This window comes from Microtus oregoni, unplaced genomic scaffold (assembly GCF_018167655.1).
Source record: "Microtus oregoni isolate MIOR12 unplaced genomic scaffold, Mior012 000003F_ref0000135, whole genome shotgun sequence".
Lineage (NCBI taxonomy): Eukaryota > Metazoa > Chordata > Mammalia > Rodentia > Cricetidae > Microtus > Microtus oregoni.
In genome coordinates, this window is record NW_024543062.1 from 69,133,492 (window position 1) to 69,153,102 (window position 19,611).

Here is a 19,611-nt window from a genome sequence, read left to right on the forward strand (position 1 = left end):
TGTGTGATGCAGAAACAAACTCAGTAGACATCAACACACTCATGATCAAGATCACATCCATGAGCTGAAGAACATATTTCCTATGCTGGGGATACCAGGACCTTGTAGGTGGCAAGCCGGGGCTCTACCACTGATCTACAGCCCGATCCTGGTATGTGCTCCTTGACAATACTATTATATACCTTGTTCTTGGATTGTTATAATCTAAAAAAATGTTATTGTCAAGTAGGAAATAGTATTGCTTAAATATGATCATGGGAAAATGTAGCAGCCAATTTGAAAGTTTGTGTTCTCTAAGCTTCTCTATCAATAACACTGTGTTATATGAAGCAAACATTACCAAAATTATATCACTGGTTTTAATCAACATACCACAATAGGTTTATCCTAACTTCTTGCTCTAGTAATTTTTGACAAACTATGCACATCAATCGTATCCACCTGTGTTTATTTGCTAAATCCAATAATATCAAACTCTTTGTTGTCATTGACCTCAAATGTGATCGAAAAAGGATTGGCATGGGTTATATATGTGTGGCATTTTGTTTTCATACACTTTGTGTAGTTTGCATAAGCTCTTATGTTATACGGTGGCAGACTGTCACTTGACACAATCCCAACAGTGGATGGTGAAAATCCTTGCTACTGTTTTCTCACCGCAGACTAAAAACTCAGGAGACAGGTCCCCTAGGGAGGGTTTTTTTTTTTTTCCTTTGGAGAAGAATTAATTGTAACAAAAGGAGAGACACGCAATTCAGTAACACCTGGGGCAGAAGTGGGCAATTCAGTAACACTTGGGGCAGAAGTGGGTTTTAGTTTATAGGATTTATTTCAAGTCTTTGGAGTATGCTAACTTGTTAGGCAGGAAAGAACTTTATATGGGAAAATGAAAATTACATGGTGTAGTTGGCCTAATTGTGAAACTGAAATTCACGGAGTGACTCCTCCAAATGTCCCACAAATGGCACAGTACTTTTAAACTTGAACAACACACGACTCGCGCTATGCAAGGAACAATCCCCATTTTACAAATGTAGGAAGCGAGAAACTGAAGTCAAACATCCCACACCAAGTCAAGTTATGACAGCACCTTGTGCACAAATACAGTACCTTTTTGTTTTGTGTTTCGGAAACATTGGGATCTCAATCTTATTCTTAAGTTTGTGGCTGTGGAATGTGTCTTGCTCTGCGGATGGCAACGTCACTTTTGACAGGAAAGTTTAATATCAAACCTATTAATTTTACAAGGCTCCTTGTCTGACTTTTATGTCGCATGACTCATACCACATTCGATTTCCTCATTCTTGTACCTTCTATGTGGACCCAGTCCAAAGCAACCCCCATTGGATGACAGTCACTCCAGCCTTGTTAAGGAGGGATGCTAGCTGGGAGAAGGCCTTTCCCAGACCCTAGCGAGAGACTCTAGCCGTGGACAACGCTTTGAATGTCCACCGTACATCTTTCTAAATGTCTTCTTAGCAGATCCCAAATCTGAGACGGCAGAAGAAGCAATAAGAAGCTACACACAGTAAAGACTCAGCAAGAGACGGGCTTGATTTGATTCCAGCTTTGCCACTGCCCACTGCTTATCTTAGACCCAGTCTCTTGCTCTGTGATGTGGTGATTTAGGTACCTGTACCAGGTGTGGGGCTTGCCAAGCCAATGTTTAGCATTGCTTACAGAATACATGCTTTGGAGTTCTGGGGTTCATTCACCCCCTCCTTCCTTCGCGGTACCTTCTCAACTCAGTAGAACGACACTCGATGGGGGGGCTGCCACTGTGTGTTCAAAAGTTAAGTCTTTGGCTGTGCGTCTGTGTCTGCGGCCGGAATGTGTTTCCCATCTGTGCAGGCAGGCAACTGGAGCCTATCCTTGAGTAATTTGGCAGAGCTGTTTAGCAGGTGCCTAAAGTCTGAACATTCCTGAATCAGGAGGGGGCGGCTCTGGCTTTCAGAGAGCACTAGCCGGGCCACAGCTGGAGTGGGGCCGGAGCGGTAGCACCCACTTGAGCTCTGAACTGGGAATGAATGGAAGTCGTGATGTGGGAACCCAGGGACAGAAGTGTTTTTCCAGGACGGCGGCAGCGGGAACCGGTGCCCAGGACAGCAGGAGGGCAGGTCCCGCCCGCGGGCCGCGCGGCCAGGTGCAGCCGCAGGGCGCGTCCCCGTGCGCCCCTTCCCCCTCCCGACGACTTCCTGGTTCGCGGAAGGTGGCCAAGCCGCCGCCGCCGGCCGGGTCGCGGGAACCGGGAGGCGGGGGCGGGGGCGGGGGCGGCGTCGCCGCGGTGCTGTCCCCGCGAGGCCGCGGAGGGCGCCGTGGGCCGGCCGCCGCTCTGAGCAGCGCGTCCCAGGCGGCGTGCGGGCGTGCGGGCGCGGGGCGACGGCGGCCCCGCAGCGACATGTGACCATGGACCGCAGGACCAGGTGAGCGGCGGCGGGGCCCGGCGTCAGCCGCCCCGGGTGCGGCCTGCCCGGTACGGCTGGCTGCGCGGCGGTCGGCGCTAGGCCGCAAAGCCTGCCGGGTCCGCGACCCTGCTTCCCCGGGCCCGGACGGCGGGCGGGCGGGCGGGCGGGCGGCTCTGTGAGCGGTTGTTATGAAACCGCTCTCCCGGCGACCCAGGTCGCCGCTGCTCTCTTCAGGGTGATTTTCCAGGGTGGCCTGGGATGCTTTCTGATGCTTTTCCTTCACATAAAATGAAAGCGCCGTTTGTTTATACAGCCCCTCCGTGTGCGCTGCTTGCGGAGTGGTAGATGCACCAAGGTGGCTCTTTATCATTGGCCATTTTACTTCTGGGGAGTAGGTGAAAAGCAATTTGAATAACGGTGGTGGCTCTGCTTTGAGGTGTCTCGGAGACGGGTGATTGCTGGGCTCCTTCTGAAACTTTACTTTGGGAAGAAATTCCGTCTTTTACCGCCCCCTCCCATTCCGTTCTACCTCACCCTGTGTATTTGTTGTGCCACCGTGAAAGGCCCCGTAGGTCCCAGAGAAGTATCACAGAGTTACTATTTAATTTTTCTACCTGAGACCAATTTTAAACGTGTAATGGAAGTAGAAGCCTTATGCATTTTAGAATATTTCCTTTGGTGTTTGACACCATGAAGTGCAGGGTGTTTTTTTTTTTAAAGCATACTTTTTGGACAATTAATTGTATTATAAAGGGATTTTAAAAAAGTTCACCGGAGCCCATTTTATGCCCATGAAACAAGTTAATAGTGGGGAAGATGAGGAAGTGTATATTTGTAAATTAATCTATATGGCTTGTCTTTTTCTCTGGTTGATATTTAAAATCAATGTTTATTTAGATTTGAGAAGTAATTAATAATTATTGTTACATTAATAACATTTTGAAGAAGGTAGATATTAAGAAAGGCACCAGTCATAGCAGGAGTAATTGAAATATATGCCATCACTTTTTTGCATTGTGATGTCTTTTACTTTAACAGCTCCCCCTTCACTCCGCCCTCCCACCATGGTCAAACCCAAGGCTTCAGGCACTCTAGGGCACATACTGTGGAGCCTTGTTCCCGGACTTGATCTTACACCTTCTCAAGGAAAGAGACATTACAGCAACACATTTTTGTTTGCTTTAAATATCTCAGTAGATTTCAGTTCACTTTTTGAAATTTAATAAATAGGTTAAATGAGTAAGAAACTAGGGGGAAAAAAAAGAAACCGAACTAGTAACTTCTAAAGGTGGGGGAATTTAATGAGGAGGCAAATGTCTAAATTCCTTCAAGATAATTGATATAAGGAAAATAATTTGTTAGGTTTGGTTAGCTTGGAGTGTGTGAACAGCTTCTTTAGGTATGCCCAGGAAAAGCAGGTGCCCGTCTATGGGGCACTCTTCCGTGATGGTCTTTAGAACATGCAGGTGGAATTAGGATCTCATCTTTCTCACTATGGCAGGTTCTTTGGAGGAAAGCCGAGAGTGGGCGTTAGAATTATGGCAGTATGAGAAGATGCTTAGTAGGAGTGCCCTGGCTTTCCAGTTTTGAGTCAATAAGATGAAATCTACTACTCTCTAACGAACATTCACATATTAATTGATGTCTCATCGTCACAGTTACTCTGTGACACAGACAGGGTACATTATAGGAGAGGAAGCAATCTCAGAGGTCAATGAAATACTTTGCTCCCAGCTCCAGCGCTCCAAAGTCTGAACTTTAACTCTTAATAAACTGATAAAACATTTTCATTTATGTTTCTGTTACACAGTCAGGGAGCCTCATAGAAGCCATTGCAGCAGGCACAGGGCTCGATTTAGAACTCAGTAAATACAGGGATGGGCATCTTCCTTAGCGTGAACAGACTCTGGGTTCGATTCTTAGTACCACACAAGCCCACAGGTACACAGCCATGCTTGTATAGAAGCTATGTAGTTAATGCTTATGTGCTGTGTAAAGCAAATGAAATATAACAAGATTCTTTCTATTTTAGGGAAAATCCAGAAAGAACTTTTGACTTGGTGTTGAAAGTGAAGTGCCATGCCTCTGAAAATGAAGGTATGCGTTCTTTTACCTCCTCCTGTAATCGAGTATGTCAAAATAAGTGTTAATGCTGTGTTCTTGCGTTGCATGATTGTATCGGGAACTTGAGAGTGCCAGATGTCTGTTCCAGGATCTCAAATTGCTGGTAATAAAATAGATGCGAGGTCTTTGCTTTGGGCTTGTAGAAATCAGGGTTGTTATCTGGGCAGCTTGGGTTTCAACTTACAGCTCAGCTTTGCTCCCAGTTGACAAAACTGCCCTTGTTCATGGTAAGAAGGCATGCCTTTCCATTTGCTTTCATCTGTGTTTGAAAGTCAGCTCTATTAAAAAAAAAATACTGTAAATTTTCCTGCAAGTACTAACGGTACCTTCACCAGTTCCTTGTGATGTTCCTGGAATGTACTATGTTCGCGGAATAGCTCCTTCTGTTGGATTTATTCCAGTTGCACAGAACTTGGGAAGGTAAACATGCGTAACATAACTTGGAAGGTTTTTATTGTGGGTTCTATACAATTTTCCTGAAAACAAATATTTACTTTTTAAAGTATTGTGACTTTTGTCCATTTTTTAAAAATCTCCTTTCCTATAGTGTGTGTGTGTCTTTGGAAGCAGAGTCAGTCAGAGGCAAAGGAGCATCTCTTTTTGCTTATTTTGTACATGCTATACGTTTTTAGTACATGGCTCATTAGTGGTATAGTTAGGCCCTAGATGGCAAGGCCATTAAGTATGGGGCTTTGTGGAGACCAGTTAGCCATCCTGAAGCCTGGGTGGGAAGTCTCTGACACTCTTAGTCCTAAGATTAGCCAGCAATTACATACTCTTAAGTAATTTGGCGCTGCACACCTTAAAATAGAGGAGCCCAGCCCAGCTGTGGTGAAATGGGCATGGCTAATTTTAGGTAGGAAATCACACACATTCTTGGCCCCAGAACTTGTGTGAGCTTTGTTTCTGGTCTTCTGGAACGACAGCTCTGTTCAAGTTTGCCAGTTAGCAAGAAGAAATCCCAAGGTTCCAAGTAACGTCTTCCAGCTAGAGAAGTCGTCGTCCATGATTGTCCTCCACGTGGTAGAGCTTGCTCATTTGGGTACCCCCAGTCGCAGCCATATCCTCTGTGCAGCTTGCTTGGGCTTGTGTCTTTTGTGCAGACACACACATGCGTATATTAATTTTCCATACTTTGCTTAAGTTGGTAGTGTATTTTTGGTATCAGTTAACTTTAGAAGAACTACTGCACTGTTAACCTAAGGTGTATGAAGCAGTACTCATCTGATGTGTTATACAGCAGGATAAATTTTCCTGGGAAACATGGGAGCTTTTTCATTTTAAATGTGTGTACTTCAGGTCACAAAGCAGTCTTATAAAAGTATAAAAGTGCTTCATGTAACAACTGGTCTGCGCATGTGTTAATCTGTGGTTCACATAAGGCCTTGTTGGTGTCATCCTTGCTTCCTTTGTCTGCTGTCTGGGTTTTCTGACTGGTTGGTCTGTGTTACTGACTTCTTTTCTTGCCATCTCACCTTGCTGCTGCTGTGAAATCACTGCTTTCCAGAGACATCTTCATTTGTATTTTACAGTTTATACAGTCTGGCAAAGTTAGGAATATCATAAGTGGACAAGACAAGCAATTTTGGCTTCTCTTCAAGCCGGTCAGTCTATTCTTTGTGTATGTGATGTGTGTGCATTACTGTGTGAGTGCCAGCACACACTTGGCCTGGTGTATATGTGGAAGTCAGATGAGGATTCCAGGTGCTGGCCTTTGCTGTCTACTTTGTTTGAGATGGGGTTTCTTTGTTGTTCACAGGTACTCTGTTTACCAGGCTAGCTGGCACTCGCGTTCTGGGGGACTTGCATGTCTCTACCTCTTATCTCCCCTTGGCTCTGGGATTACATACATGTACCACCTCACTGAACTTGGGTTCTGAACTTAGGTCTTAACATTTATGAGGCAAGCGCCTTACCCACTGAACCATCTGCCTGTCTCAGAGAATTGTCAGGAGTACCTCAGATCAAGGTTCTTTTTTGTGCCCCGCCCTTTATCGTCAGTTTGGACAATGTTGGGGATTGAATTAGATCCACGTGTTAATTTACAAAAGTCTGAACCACTGAGCTGGAGCCTCAGTTTTAGTGTGTCCACCCTAGCTTACCACCTAACAGCAAATTCTAAAGATTTAAAATTGTCCCCCCCCCCCCCCTTATTTTTCTGAGACTGTTTCTCACTACTGCAACTCAGGCCAGCCTCAGGCTTGTGGTCTTTGCACTTAGCTTTTTAGCACTGGGATTGGGGTGTGTGCCACTACACCTGGCTTGAAGGCTTTTTTTTTTTTTTTTTTTTTTTTTTTTTTGGTTTTTCGAGACAGGGTTTCTCTGTGGTTTTGGAGCCTGTCCTGGAACTAGCTCTTGTAGTCCAGGCTGGTCTCGAACTCACAGAGATCCGCCTGCCTCTGCCTCCCAAGTGCTGGGATTAAAGGCGTGCGCCACCACCGCCCGGCTGCTTGAAGGCTTTTTAAAGCTAAAGTCAACCACATCCAAACATTGCTGTTTCTTGCTTCAGCGATGCTTTGCATCATTTAAACATGATGAATATTTTCGGTTCCATGAAGTTATAACCTTTTGTGCCCTAAGAAGTTATGGTGCATATAACTAAGTGGGATCTAAAAGTAAAATTTTAGGCCAAGTTGCTCGGTGTTTCTATCTTATTAATTACCTCTTTTATTGCTAAATAGTAAAAGAAAATATGTGGAAGTTCTTTGAAAAGTATTGTAGCATTTCCTTGTAATTGTCAATAGCTGGTTTGTTTTAAGAAGACTGGGCTGGATTTCGGCTTGTCTATGGGGCATGTTCTACCACTGTGATAGACTCTGGGCTGGATTTTGGCTTGTCTGGGAGTATCCTTATTAAGAGAGCAAACCTTATAAATTAGGATGCTTTTACAAGTGTAAAACTGGCCCTAAGACTAAATGGACATTTCTTAAGTCTGTGTAAGAGAAAATCCCTGGAGTGAGTCACAACTCTTAATTATGAAATTACAGATCTTGTCATTCAAAGGCCTAGATATCTTGTGGTTTCAAGATGTCTATCCCTAGACCTCAGAAGCCTGCTTTCTTGAATATGAGTGCAGGTGGAAGAGGAGAAAACTTTGGCTTTTCATGACTCTTTCTTTAGAAGCAGAACTTTTCTCAAAAAATGTCTTCTTGAACCTCAGTGGCCAGAGTTGTCGTGGCTATGACCATTGCTTAGAAGGACATCGTTGACCCTGTAGAGATGGAGGGCTATGGAGTGGGTATTGTGTTTGGCCTAATAATTACTTGTAAAGGAATAGATATTAGGAGATTAGTTGAAGTATTCTTTGTAAAGGGTTGTTCAGAGTGTCACTTGATTTTTTTGATCGCTTATTTTTTCATACAGAAAATACGCCTTTATTTTTCATGTTAAAATATTTAACATGATTTTTCACTCATTTTTTATGGAGAACTTAAATCTTTCATAAGTATCATATGTATAAACAGATTTTATTTTTCTTCGTGTCAGTGTATGTGTGTGTATTTGGTGCTAGTAGAGGCTAGAAGAGGGTGATGTCTCCCTGGAGCTGGAGTTCCAGTTAACTGTGAGCCACTTAACCTGGGAGCTAGGAATTGAGCTTGAGTCCTCTGAAAGAGCAGCACGAGCCTTTAGTTCCTGAACTATCTCCCCAGTCCCCAGAAACAAGTTATTGACTGTTTTAGTTCATTTGGGGAACTAGAACTTGACATGGCAGATATTCATCTAGTCGCTCGCTGTCTGGACTTGTTTCAAGGCGTTTCATTACTGTTTCTGAACATAACACCATTTTTAAAATTTATCTAATTTATTTATTTTGTGTGCATTGGTGTGACGGTGCCAGATCCCCTGGAACTGGAGTTCTAGATAATTGTGAGCTGCCATGTGGATGCTGAGAATTGAACCCGGGTCCTCTGGAAGAGCAGCCAGTGCTCTTAACTGCTGAGCTGCCTCTTCAGTCCCCCATATCACATTTAGAATACTGAAAAATAAGTTTCGTTTGGAGTCCCCTACAGATTTGAAGCGTGCTGTGAGAGGGACTGGTGATGTTTCCTAGTCTGTCCCCTGTTTGTTAATAGAATTGTTTCTGGCCATGTCTTCATGTTGGCTGTGGCCTCTTTTTTAAAGGAGATTTTCCTGGCAAGACAGTCTTCCAGTAGCGTGTAGACCAGCTTTCCAGAGCACAGTGCCACAGGTTAGAACTTAATGTTGTTCTTGGTGGATCGCCAGACTCATTGCCTTGCCGCCCTCCTGCTCGCCCACACTGCACAGAGGCGGGAAAGCCCAGCCGGCAGAGCTGCCTGGCCCCAGTTCTAATAACAAAACTTACATCTGCTTGCACCGCTCTCTCCAACAAGACTGGACACTTCAAGGAAGTGAAAACTAACCGTTCCGCAGTAAAAGATGCCTTTACTACAGGCTTCTGTTTTGGGCGGTGGCTTTGGGCCTCTGTCCTCTCTTTTTCTTTTTCCCTGTTGCTGACTGGTGGTAAGAAGTGGCAGCAGCAGCAGCTATTTGTGTAGTGTTTACTTGGAGGCAGGCACAGGCCCGGGGGCTTTAACAAATGTACTAGGTTCTTAAGTCTCACAAAAATCTTATGGGATAGGAAGTGCTACTCTCATGAAGAAACCAAAAGCACAGAGAAATTAGCAAGTTTGTCTACAGTGCTATCCCTGTGTTCTGAGGTTAATCACTTCTGTCTTGCCTCCCATTGCATAATGTCACTTGTAAACTCATTGTGGCCTGTTTTATAGCAGGAGGGTATAGAATATTAATGATATGTGCAGCAGGTCATTTTAAACAAAAATACAGTGTGTTTTCTGAAATTAAAAAACCATTATAATTTAAATGATACGAGGCTTTTCTTTGTATAATTCCTTTTATAGATTGACTAGACTGGAGCCCTCCTCTTCACTTATGAGGCTTATGTTTCCATATTAACGGACTCTTGGATCTACACTTCTGGTTATTACAGTTCAAGCTTATCTTTAGCAAACCTTGTTTGCTCTATTCCCATATCATTATCTGATTATTTTTCTTAGGATCAAGTCCCTTTGTTATAGTTTTTTTTCTTTGATGAGATCATCCAAGTTGCTATAGAATTACTATTCTTTTAATCATCTACGTCTTAAATCTCCAACTCATGTTAACAGTTGAAAGTGTGAATTTTCTTGAATCAGAATCTTAAATCAAATAATTTAGTCTTCCCCATGCCCTGTATAAGGAGATATTTATTAACCTACATTTGATTATTTTTTTCTTTATAATGTGATGATGTAGTTTGCTAAGAACAGCGTTTTGTCACTTAGAGTGTTTGTAAAGAGCTTAATATTGTCATGTCTAGTTATAACTTCATGAACCACATTATTTTCCTTAGGAGAGAGCTCACGAGAGTCTGACATCCTTGATAAATACAGAATGAAAAGGTATAGAAATTGAATCTGTGGTGGCAGTGGGCAAGCAGATGCCAGTACACTTTATTCAGAGGACTTCTTGTGGAAGTGATTTCAAACACAAACTGGTGTGACAGAAGCAGGAACATTTGAAATGTATGTACATAGTGGGCATAGTGCTATATCCTGCATCCTGGCATTCTACCGTAGAGTGAGACTATGTCTCAAAAAAATTTAAGTGCACACACACACACACACACACCCACACTGGACTGAGCTGCTCTGGTGTACCCTGGGCTTAGGTTTCTCATATTAAGTACTCATGTTTCCCTTCCTCTTCTCACATCCCAGAGTCCGCTCAGCAGGAAGTAGGATGCTGGTGAGTAACAGACACACTAAGGTGCTGTAGGAGGTTCCGCACTGTTGCCCAGTAGCGGAAAGTCCGTAGTAAAATGTACTCGGCACACTCGTCTTGCATACTTGGCTTATGTTTGTTAGCATGTTCTGTCCAAGGCCTTTTCCACCAGATGATCTAGGATAAAGAGGGCCACCTGTACTGGAAATATTTATATACTACATCGCTCCAGAAAATGAGACCACTTCTTTTTCCCATAGATACTAACTAGGAACAAAATTTACTGTGATTCTTTAGAATCATATTCTTGGAATATGCCATTTTTTTCCCCAGTAGCAAATAGTTAAGGGTGTTCTTCTTTTATATTTGTGTGGGTCTTTGTGGTTTCTTCCTAGAGTGACTGCCCATGTAAATAGCACTGTTGTGCATGTGTTCCTTGTTACTTGTGCAGTGTTCAGTTGCATTTTATACTCGATGGCCTGGTCTTACTACCTGCGTTAGTTATATATATGTATTTTGCTGCTACTGCAGTCTGAGGTGGCTCCTTGTCTTGGAACTTTTATGGGTCCCACTGTGATGGGGGGCCCAGTGCCCCTCCCTAGTGCTCTTGTATACACAGTGCTGTGCTCTGGGGCTGCCGTGACCATTATTGAGCTGGCACAGCACAGCAAGTTTATTCAGGCTTTTCTATGGAATGTTTTCCCCTAGATTTTCAAGGTAATGTGTCCTTTTAATACTTGTGACAATAGTCTATAATTGGTGGACTTTTCTTACATTTTCATGCTGTTTCCTGTCTTCCCTGCAAATATGTGTGTGATTTGTGAGTCAGAGGCAATACTTTACCTACTGTGGTATACATTTTAACTATGTTTGTGGATATTATTGGCAGTATATTTGGGGGCTACTTTAAGCAAGTGTCCTAGTTGTTTTAGGTAATAATGAGATTGTCAGTTCTGATAGACTCCTCCACTGCAGCGAGTGCTGAATGTTCCAGAGCTTTTTACAACGTTAGGTCTTGGCTTTATGCTAAAGGAATGTTATGAGTGCTCAGACCTTCTTGTTTGTTGGCTGTTGTTTACAGTTTAGAAAGGATTCAAGATAGTTTTGAGCCGGGCGGTGGTGGCCCACGCTTTTAATCCCAGCACTTGGGAGGCAGAGGCAGGCGGATCTCTGTGAGTTCGAGGCCAGCATGGTCTACAAGAGCTAGTTCCAGGACAGGAACCAAAAAGCTACAGAGAAACCCTGTCTCAAAAATAAAAAAAAAAAAAAAGATAGTTTTGAGAAGTTCTTAAGATACGGGGTGTTTCTGTGTTGTAAGGTAGGATGATGTTTCAGGCAAAGTTAGAGTCTTAATTGTATATAGATTCATGATAAATTGATTTATTTTAGGTATCAATTTGATTTTATCTATAGAAGAATGTGTATTAGTTCTTCTTTGTGTGATGTGCCAGTCATTGATCTGGTGGAGAAACTTGTCCACGGTGGCCCTGAGTTGAGCTCTGAGAGGTAACTCAGCGTAAGTGTTCTCCTAGCATGTGTGAGGCATTGTGTGATATTAGTGCTCAGGACAGGTGAATGAATAAGAGAACTTGAAGCTTCCCAGAGAGGCCGTGGCTTTGCTGTCTGAACAGTTCTGAGCCACTCTCTTCCCGTGGGGCTGTGGGGTGGTTACCTGCTGCCCAGAATTGAGTCAGTTCCAAGCACTTTGTTATAAAATTACCTTTCTTCTTTACACTCTTCAAATAACACACCAAGTGGGCGCATGTTGTTTAAAGGTCTTATATGATTAAATTCACAGTGAGGTGTGAACAATTGATAGATAGCTCTCAAGGGACCATTTTCATTCTAAAGAAAGCCTTGTAAACTCAGATTAATTAAAAAGATGCAGTTTGGAGCTGCAGATGTAGCTCAGTGGTAAGTACTTTACTAGGATGTGCAATGTCCTGGATTGATCTCAGCACAGCCAAATAATGAAATAGTGATAAAAACCATACTTGTCATTCATATTATGTTAGGAAATATAACAAGTGTCTGTGTATCTGTATTGTCTTTACTATAATTATAGAAGGTAGAGACTTGTTTTAGAAAGATAAAGAAATGGAGGCCCAGCAAGGCTAAATCATTTCCCCAAGATGCACAGTGTCCCGAGGCAGAACTGGGATTTGGACTTATTTCTGTGACATGGAGCCTAAGCTCTTCATCATCATCTTCTCCTAATGCAGTTCTTTAACACTAGTGAGATATTTTGCAGTGATATTTAGAAAGTCACGTGTTTTGGAAAATCCCTAATAAATTCTAGGTGTGGTTCAAATTATTATTATTGAATTTTAAAATTATTATTACTGAATTTTAAAATTACCCCTATTTATCATTTGGAGTGTGTGCATGCATGAATGCATGTCCTGTGGCACACAAGTGGAGGTCAGAGCACACCCTGTAGACACCTTTGCTTGTCGAGCCATCTCACTGTCCCGGAGTGGTGTTGTGATATTAGCAAGGTCGTAGGAAGATGTGCCCAAGCACCATGCACGTTTAGTTTTCTCATTCATTTCAGTGAGTTTTCCAGGCCCCAGATGTGAGTCAGGCCCAGATGAAAAGCAGATGGCATTGCTGAATGGGGTGCGTCACTTCCAAATTGTAGTGGTGCAGTCAAGGCGGTGATATGAAGCTCTCCCGCGGGAAAAGGCCCTGAAGCCACACGTGCGTGTGTGTGTGTGTGTGTGTGTGTGTGTGTGTGTGTGTGTGTGTGTGAGAGAGAGAGAGAGAGAGAGAGAGAGGTGGGGGGGACAGTGGAGCTGCCAGGTGAGGGAGGGTGTGGCCATTAGACATTTCCCAGCCATCAGTTGCATGTCAGGTGATTATCTTTTCCTCAAATTATTTTGAGCTTTTCTTCATATTTAAACTTCTGTGAATGCTGCTGAGGAGACAGATTGCATTTGGTATCAGCCCGTGCATCTAAAGGGAAGATGAAGGAATGGTCCCAGCTAAAGCAGTGTAACCTGCCTTGGTCAGGATGCCCGGTGCTTACATGCTGACTCTGTGTGCAATAGCACTGAGGAAAGCACCAGGACAACTGTCTCTTAAAATTATTATTATTATTTTAGTGTATTTTTGTAGCTGCGCTGGGTTGAACCCTACACTGAGCCACTTTCGCAGCCTCTGGGCTGGGAAAGGAATGGAAGTCCTCAGCTGGTATTGAGAATTTAGTAGTGTTTCATCATTAAACTTCTTTAAAAACATAGTTTTGAAAAATGAAGCTACAGAAATAAAAAGCAGTGCAAACAGGTACTTGAATAATCTTCCGGTGTCTGTTTTACACTAGGTCACTGATGTCCTGAGTCTTGTCCACTGGCTTTTCAGCTTTTGAGGTCTAGGGCCCACTTCTCTTGAGACTCTGGGAAGATGCCATGAATGGTGTCCATCAGTACTTGCTAAATTGTCTCCTGTTATTAAAGTGAAATTAGGAGAAGATTGTCCTTACTACTCAAGCCTGGTGGAGATTTTTTAAATATTTTAGAAAATGTCAATGTAAAGGAAGGAAAGGTTGTGGATTTTTATCATCACATCAAATGGGTGCTCCGTGTAAGATGTTTTAAAGCCGAACTGTTGATAAACCGCAGGCTGACTTGGTAGGCAGAGATGATAAAGATCAGACGGGGCCCTTCCTCTTTCAGTTCCTTCTTAGTTATCACTTGAACCTGTAAAAGAGCACGCAGCTATCAGTGCAGTACATCCAGTGGTGTTCTGTTAGATGTGGAAGCTTCCAGAAATTAGTCATCTCAGAAGTAGATAGCTCTGGGGTTTGCAGAAGAAATGCACTAATATAAGGGTGTGCTTGGTCTTCAAATTTACAAGTAATTACAGTTGGGCGGGCTTAAGACTCTGTTACCTGAGCAGCTGTAAAACATAGTTGACTGTTATTTTATGGGTGTTTATAACTAACCTGTGCCCCTAACATTGGTTGGATTTAGGCTTCATCAGTTCAGGTGTATGTGTGCTTGTAAAGATTTATTATTTTTAACTATGTGCATGTGTGTGGGCATGCACACGGGAATGCAGGTGCTTGAGGTGGCACTTGTGGATGCTAGGACCTGAGCTCCTCTCCTTGGGCTGAGCCATCTGCCCAGCCCCCAGCTGTGTGAGTGCTCAGGAGCACCAGGCGTTTTCAGGGTCTGTGTGGTTGCTCCTGAGAGAATATGCATAAGAATGGTGTAGAAGGAATTAGAAACAGTTCTTGTTAGAATCCAAATATTTCAGATCCCATTTTAGAAGAGAAAATTGTATAATTATTCGGGAAGTTTTAAAAGAAAGATCCTGAATAATTACATTTTTCTATAAATCAAAATAGTATTTATAATAGTTTTAAAGCAACTAATGAATTTAATTTACTTGGCTTAGTAAACTATGTTTTACACACACACAGACACACACCACAAAGGACTTAACACTGAGTTTTCGGACCTTACTGTGTTGTTGTTGTGTGACTTCATGAAGAACACCTTCAGTATACTCTTGGGTAGTACTTTCATCAAGATTATGTGTTTGCTGTGAACAGATCCAGATGTATTACAGAAGAGATGGAGGCTGGGAATTGTTAGGAAAAAATTATAACAACCAAGTGTTTAATGGCAATTATAGTATTGGTAGTGACATTGACCTGCTTACCCTAAAATTAGTAATGTTAAAATTTCCTACTTGTCTGGACACAGGATTTGAATGTGTAAATGTTTGTCTGATTTTAGTCTAATAGTTGGGGAGCATAATTGAATCCATGATATTCTACATAAAGTGCATCATTTGCTGAGTATGGTCCGCAGTGCAGGTGTGGCTCCCAGAATCCACTGCAGCACCATGCCTTTGATTCTGACTGCTCTACTGGCGAGGTGCATGACATTGGCCAAGTCCTTTAACTTGTTTTACTTTCATTTTTTTTATGTGTGTGTGTTTCTAAGACCTTTCATGGCGTTTCTTCAGTTTTTATCAAACTCAAGTATATAGTGGTGGAGAAGAGTCTTGTAAATTGTACCATTAAACATTATAGTAAGAGAAATTTTATTTTGTTTTTAAGCTCTATGGTGGTTATCTGTGTGACAGAGTGTAGTCACTTGAGTGGAAACTGCCAGCTTGGAAGAAGGGACGGTTTAATGGAAGTCTAACTGGCTTCTTCCTTGTCCTCCATTTAGTGTTGGGGAGCGTCAGGAAAAGGCTGGTGAAGACTCTAATCTGCTCTGGGCTAAGAAGTTAATTATTTCTTGCTGCGAGAGGAATTTGCCAGAGGCAAGAAGTTGGCATCATCATATTTGATAGTGCCACTTAAACTGTATTCAGATGGAACAAATGTAACTGGGAAGTTACGTGTGGCTTTCCCCTGCCCTGCCCTGCCCTTCTGTGCTTCCTCTTCTTTCCTCCCCTTTCCCTTCTTTTGCTAGCACTGGTGGATACAGTAGGCCTTGTGCATACAGCATGCTAGGTATGTGTTTTGCCAATGCTATGCCTCCATCAGGACATACCTTTTCTTGATTTCCCCTCCCCCTGGCCAAAAAAAAAAAAAAATCACATGTAGTAGTAAGGGCGGCAGGGCTGCGTTCTCAGCACCCCTGGCCGCCTGACCGGCTAGCTTATGCCCGAAATAACAACACACAAACTGTATTCTTTTAATCACTGCTTAGCCCATTCTCTTCTAGGCTAATTCTCACATATTAATTTAGCCCATTCCTAATCATCTGTGTGTAGCACCCCAAGGTGCGCTTACCGGGGAGATTCTAGCCTAGTCCATCCTGGGTCCGAGCTTCATCCCCGGAGCAGGGCATGGCGTCTCTCTCAGGCGTCTGCTCCCACGAGGAGAGCTGTCGAGACTCTGAGCTCACTTCCTCTTCCTCCCAGTATCCTGTTCTGTTTACTCCTCCCACCTATCCTCTAACCAATAAAATGGGCCAGGGCAGTGCCTTTATTAGCCAATGACCTTCCTCCATCTATCACAGGTATAAATCCTAGCAGCAAAATGAGAGTTCCATATACATGTAAGCTTTCAGGCTTTCAAGAGTTAACCTTGAGAAGCTAGGAAGTTGTTATGAATGACGATAAATTGAGATTCAAGACATAATACAAGTATAGGGTTCTCAGAGTGTTTCAGTTGAGAGGTATGATGTAATTGGCTGAGTTCTATGAAAATAAATACTAATGAGGTTGTTATTCCTTATCTGAAATACTTGGGAAGGACTGTTTTGTGTTTTGGAGTTTTTCAAATTTTGGAGTATTTTCATGTGTATGTGTGTAAACTTGGGCTATGTATAAAGCAACTAAGCCTCATTTTAGATTTTAGATATACAATATTTACCCACGTGCAATATCTTGTGTGTCTCTATATTCATACATACTTATGCAGTATTTGGGAATGGGGCCAAGATCTAAAATGAGATTTAATTTATTTATAACTGAAGTTAATTTATAATAAATTATATATGATATATACATATATAAGTGATAGAAGGTATACGTATATGTGTGTGTATACACACACATAAAGCTTATTGTTTATACCTTTTGTTTGTTTGTTTGTTTGTTTTTTGAGACAAGGACTCACACTGTAGCCTGAATTGGTATGGAACTCAAATTTATGGCAATCCTGCTTTACTCCCGAAGTGCTGTGATTAGAGGAATGAGGAGGTCAGACGTGGAATTTTCCATTTGTAATGTCATGTTGATGCTCATGGTGTCAAAGATTTGAGGATTTCTGGTGTCAGGAGTTCGGACGGGGAATGTTCAGTCTGCACTGTGGTTTGTAACGAGGAAGGCAGTAAATTCAAGCCTGTCCCCTCATGGCACCAACCTCTACTTAGCTGGATTTGTTTACAACTTTCTTGATTGAATAGGAAATTTAATTGGGGTCTAGGAACTATCTTTGCAGCAAGATTCTGTTAAATCATTGATATACATCTCTCCTATGGGTAATTTAGTAAAAGTTCATGGAGCTTATATTTGCCAAACAAATTTAATTTACTTGAGGCTGTACATTCATTATGTCTCAATTTTAGTGTTTCTTATTTTTTTTTATCTGTGCCCATAGAAAAGAGCAGTAGTTCTGTCACATCTGGGAAAAGAGACCTCCAATGGCAAGAGGTCCCTGGCCTGGCCTAGGGCCAGGGCTATGAGCTCCTTATGTTCGCAGTCTTCATCCCCTGAGTGACACACACTGGACTGTTTCCTTCACGGTCATTTTGGCGAGAACCTAGTTTTTCTTACACTGCCATTTTGTTCTAATTTAAGATGGCAGAACTCCACAGTGAGAATGGAGTTGGAAGAATTTGGGCTAGAATTCTGGCTTAATAAGCTTTTTGAGCCTTAGTTTTTAAAACGAGTCTTTAAAATGAGAGCAGTTAAAGCCCTTTCTCTTTTTTATCAGAAAGCCGCGAGGAATGATAGGAGTTGCAACACACACACACACACACACGCACACGCACGCACACGCACACGCACACACACACACTTTTCAAGCACGGATTTTCATTATAATTTAAACATATGCATTTCTTTTATAACTCCCTTTCTGTATTATATGTATAGATATATTTAATATATAATGATCTAATATCACAGTATAGAGTGAGACTGGTTGTTCATTTCCCGACCACCCAGACCCGAATAATCACACAAAAACTTTATTAACAACACTGCTTGGTCTTTTAGCTCAGTCTTCTTACTAATTAACTCTTACATCTTAAAATAACCTATCTCTATTAATCTATGTATTGCCACGAGGCTGTGGATTACCAGTAAGGTTCCGGTGTCTGTCTCCTTTGGCAGCTACGTGGTGTCTCTCTGACTCTGCTTACTCTCTCTCTCTCTTCCCACCTGGCTATATTCTGCCATGCCATAGGCCAAGGCAGCTTCTTTATTAACCAATGGTAATACTCACAGCATACAGAGGGGAATCCCACATCATCACAGTATATTTGTGAAGGCTTTTGATTACAAGTGTTGTACAGAGGAGAATTTAACAATGACAACAAAATTTAGGAATTATAATGGTGCATTACATTTATTTAATTATGTCTTATTATGTTAAGCTAAGGCCTAGAATATTCTTTTCATAATAGTTACCTCTAACTACAGATTCAGTGAAATACATAAGAATTTTATGATCATTTGTTTTTAGTGATTTTTTAAAAATATAAGATAATTGATAAAATTCAGTAATAATTACTCATGTAAATCTGGCCACTAGTACCATATTTTCTCATTAATAAAGCTGTCAGTGTAAAGGAAGCATATTCTAATAGTTGAAAACAAATCTAGCAATAAGAAAGCCCTGGCCTTGACATTAAAATCTACAAAATAGTAAGTGATTATATTAAATTTGTTAATCATGATTGACAGAAGATTCTGTTTCTCAGTCATGTAGCTGCTTAGTTCAGATAATCCATTATTTTTTAGTAATAGAACTAGTCTGATGCCATTGGTGAAGAGGCGTTTTCTGGTTTCCCTAGACATCTGTGTTGCTGTTTTGGAACCTAACAGCTTGTTGTGGATGGAGCAGGCTATTATAAATATGCAGTCCAAGTATGTGGCAGTCTTGTCTAGCTCAGGGCCTTCCAGTGTCTACTACTAGCTACAGTTTTATTCTAAGCAAAGTCTGGAAGATTTTGTGGTTAAGAGACATCGATCCAGAATAAAATCCAAATTTAATCCAATATTTTAGAGGCTCCATGATTGGAACCAGATAACTATTTTAGACATCATTGCACTGCACCACATTTCTTTCCACTCAAATAATTGTCTACTGCGTGTGTGTGTTTATGTGTGTGAGTGCATGTAAGGGTCTGAGGTTCACATTGGGTGTGGGCCCAGGGCTCACAAATTAGGCTAAACTGGCTGACATTGGAGTCTAAGGGAGCCGCATCTCCACATCTGTTGTACTGGAATTTCAAGCACACATGCATACTACAAGCTGCACTTTCATCCTAACTGCACTCTGAACGTTTTATGGTCAGGACCTTGCCCTTTTCCCATGTTAATAGATAGCGTAGTGCAGTGATTCTTGTGAGTTGAGGTCCTTTGGTAGGGTGGCTGGTACTGTATCCTCTGTTTATCCTTTTGGCAACACCACTTCTCCTTCACATGTGCTTACACAGTAACGATGTGACTTTACCAAAGACACCTCTGATTGGTTTAATACAGAGCCGAATGGCCAAGAGCTAGGCAGGAGAGGATAGGCGAGATTTCTGGGGGGCGGGGGGAAGAGGAAGAAGAAGGTAGGTATGTGAATTTCACCAGCAGACTCAGTGCAAATCTGATGTGCCGTACTAAAAAGAGGTAACTGAGCCACATGGAAGACCATACT

The 19,611-nt window shown here is 42.2% G+C and overlaps 1 protein-coding gene across 3 annotated transcripts in view; it reads left to right on the top strand.

Moving 5' to 3' along the window:
* The first annotated feature begins 2,259 nt into the window (after nt 1–2,259).
* Nucleotides 2,260–19,611, top strand: part of Dennd1b (DENN domain containing 1B) — a 234,093-nt gene continuing 216,741 nt past the window's right edge. For all 3 annotated transcript variants that reach the window (XM_041648352.1, XM_041648351.1, XM_041648353.1), the window contains exons 1-2: nt 2,260–2,423; nt 4,438–4,502. In XM_041648352.1, the coding sequence (XP_041504286.1) occupies nt 2,407–2,423; nt 4,438–4,502 (82 nt within the window). In that variant the 5' untranslated portion in view covers nt 2,260–2,406. The remainder of the gene's footprint in view (nt 2,424–4,437; nt 4,503–19,611) is intronic.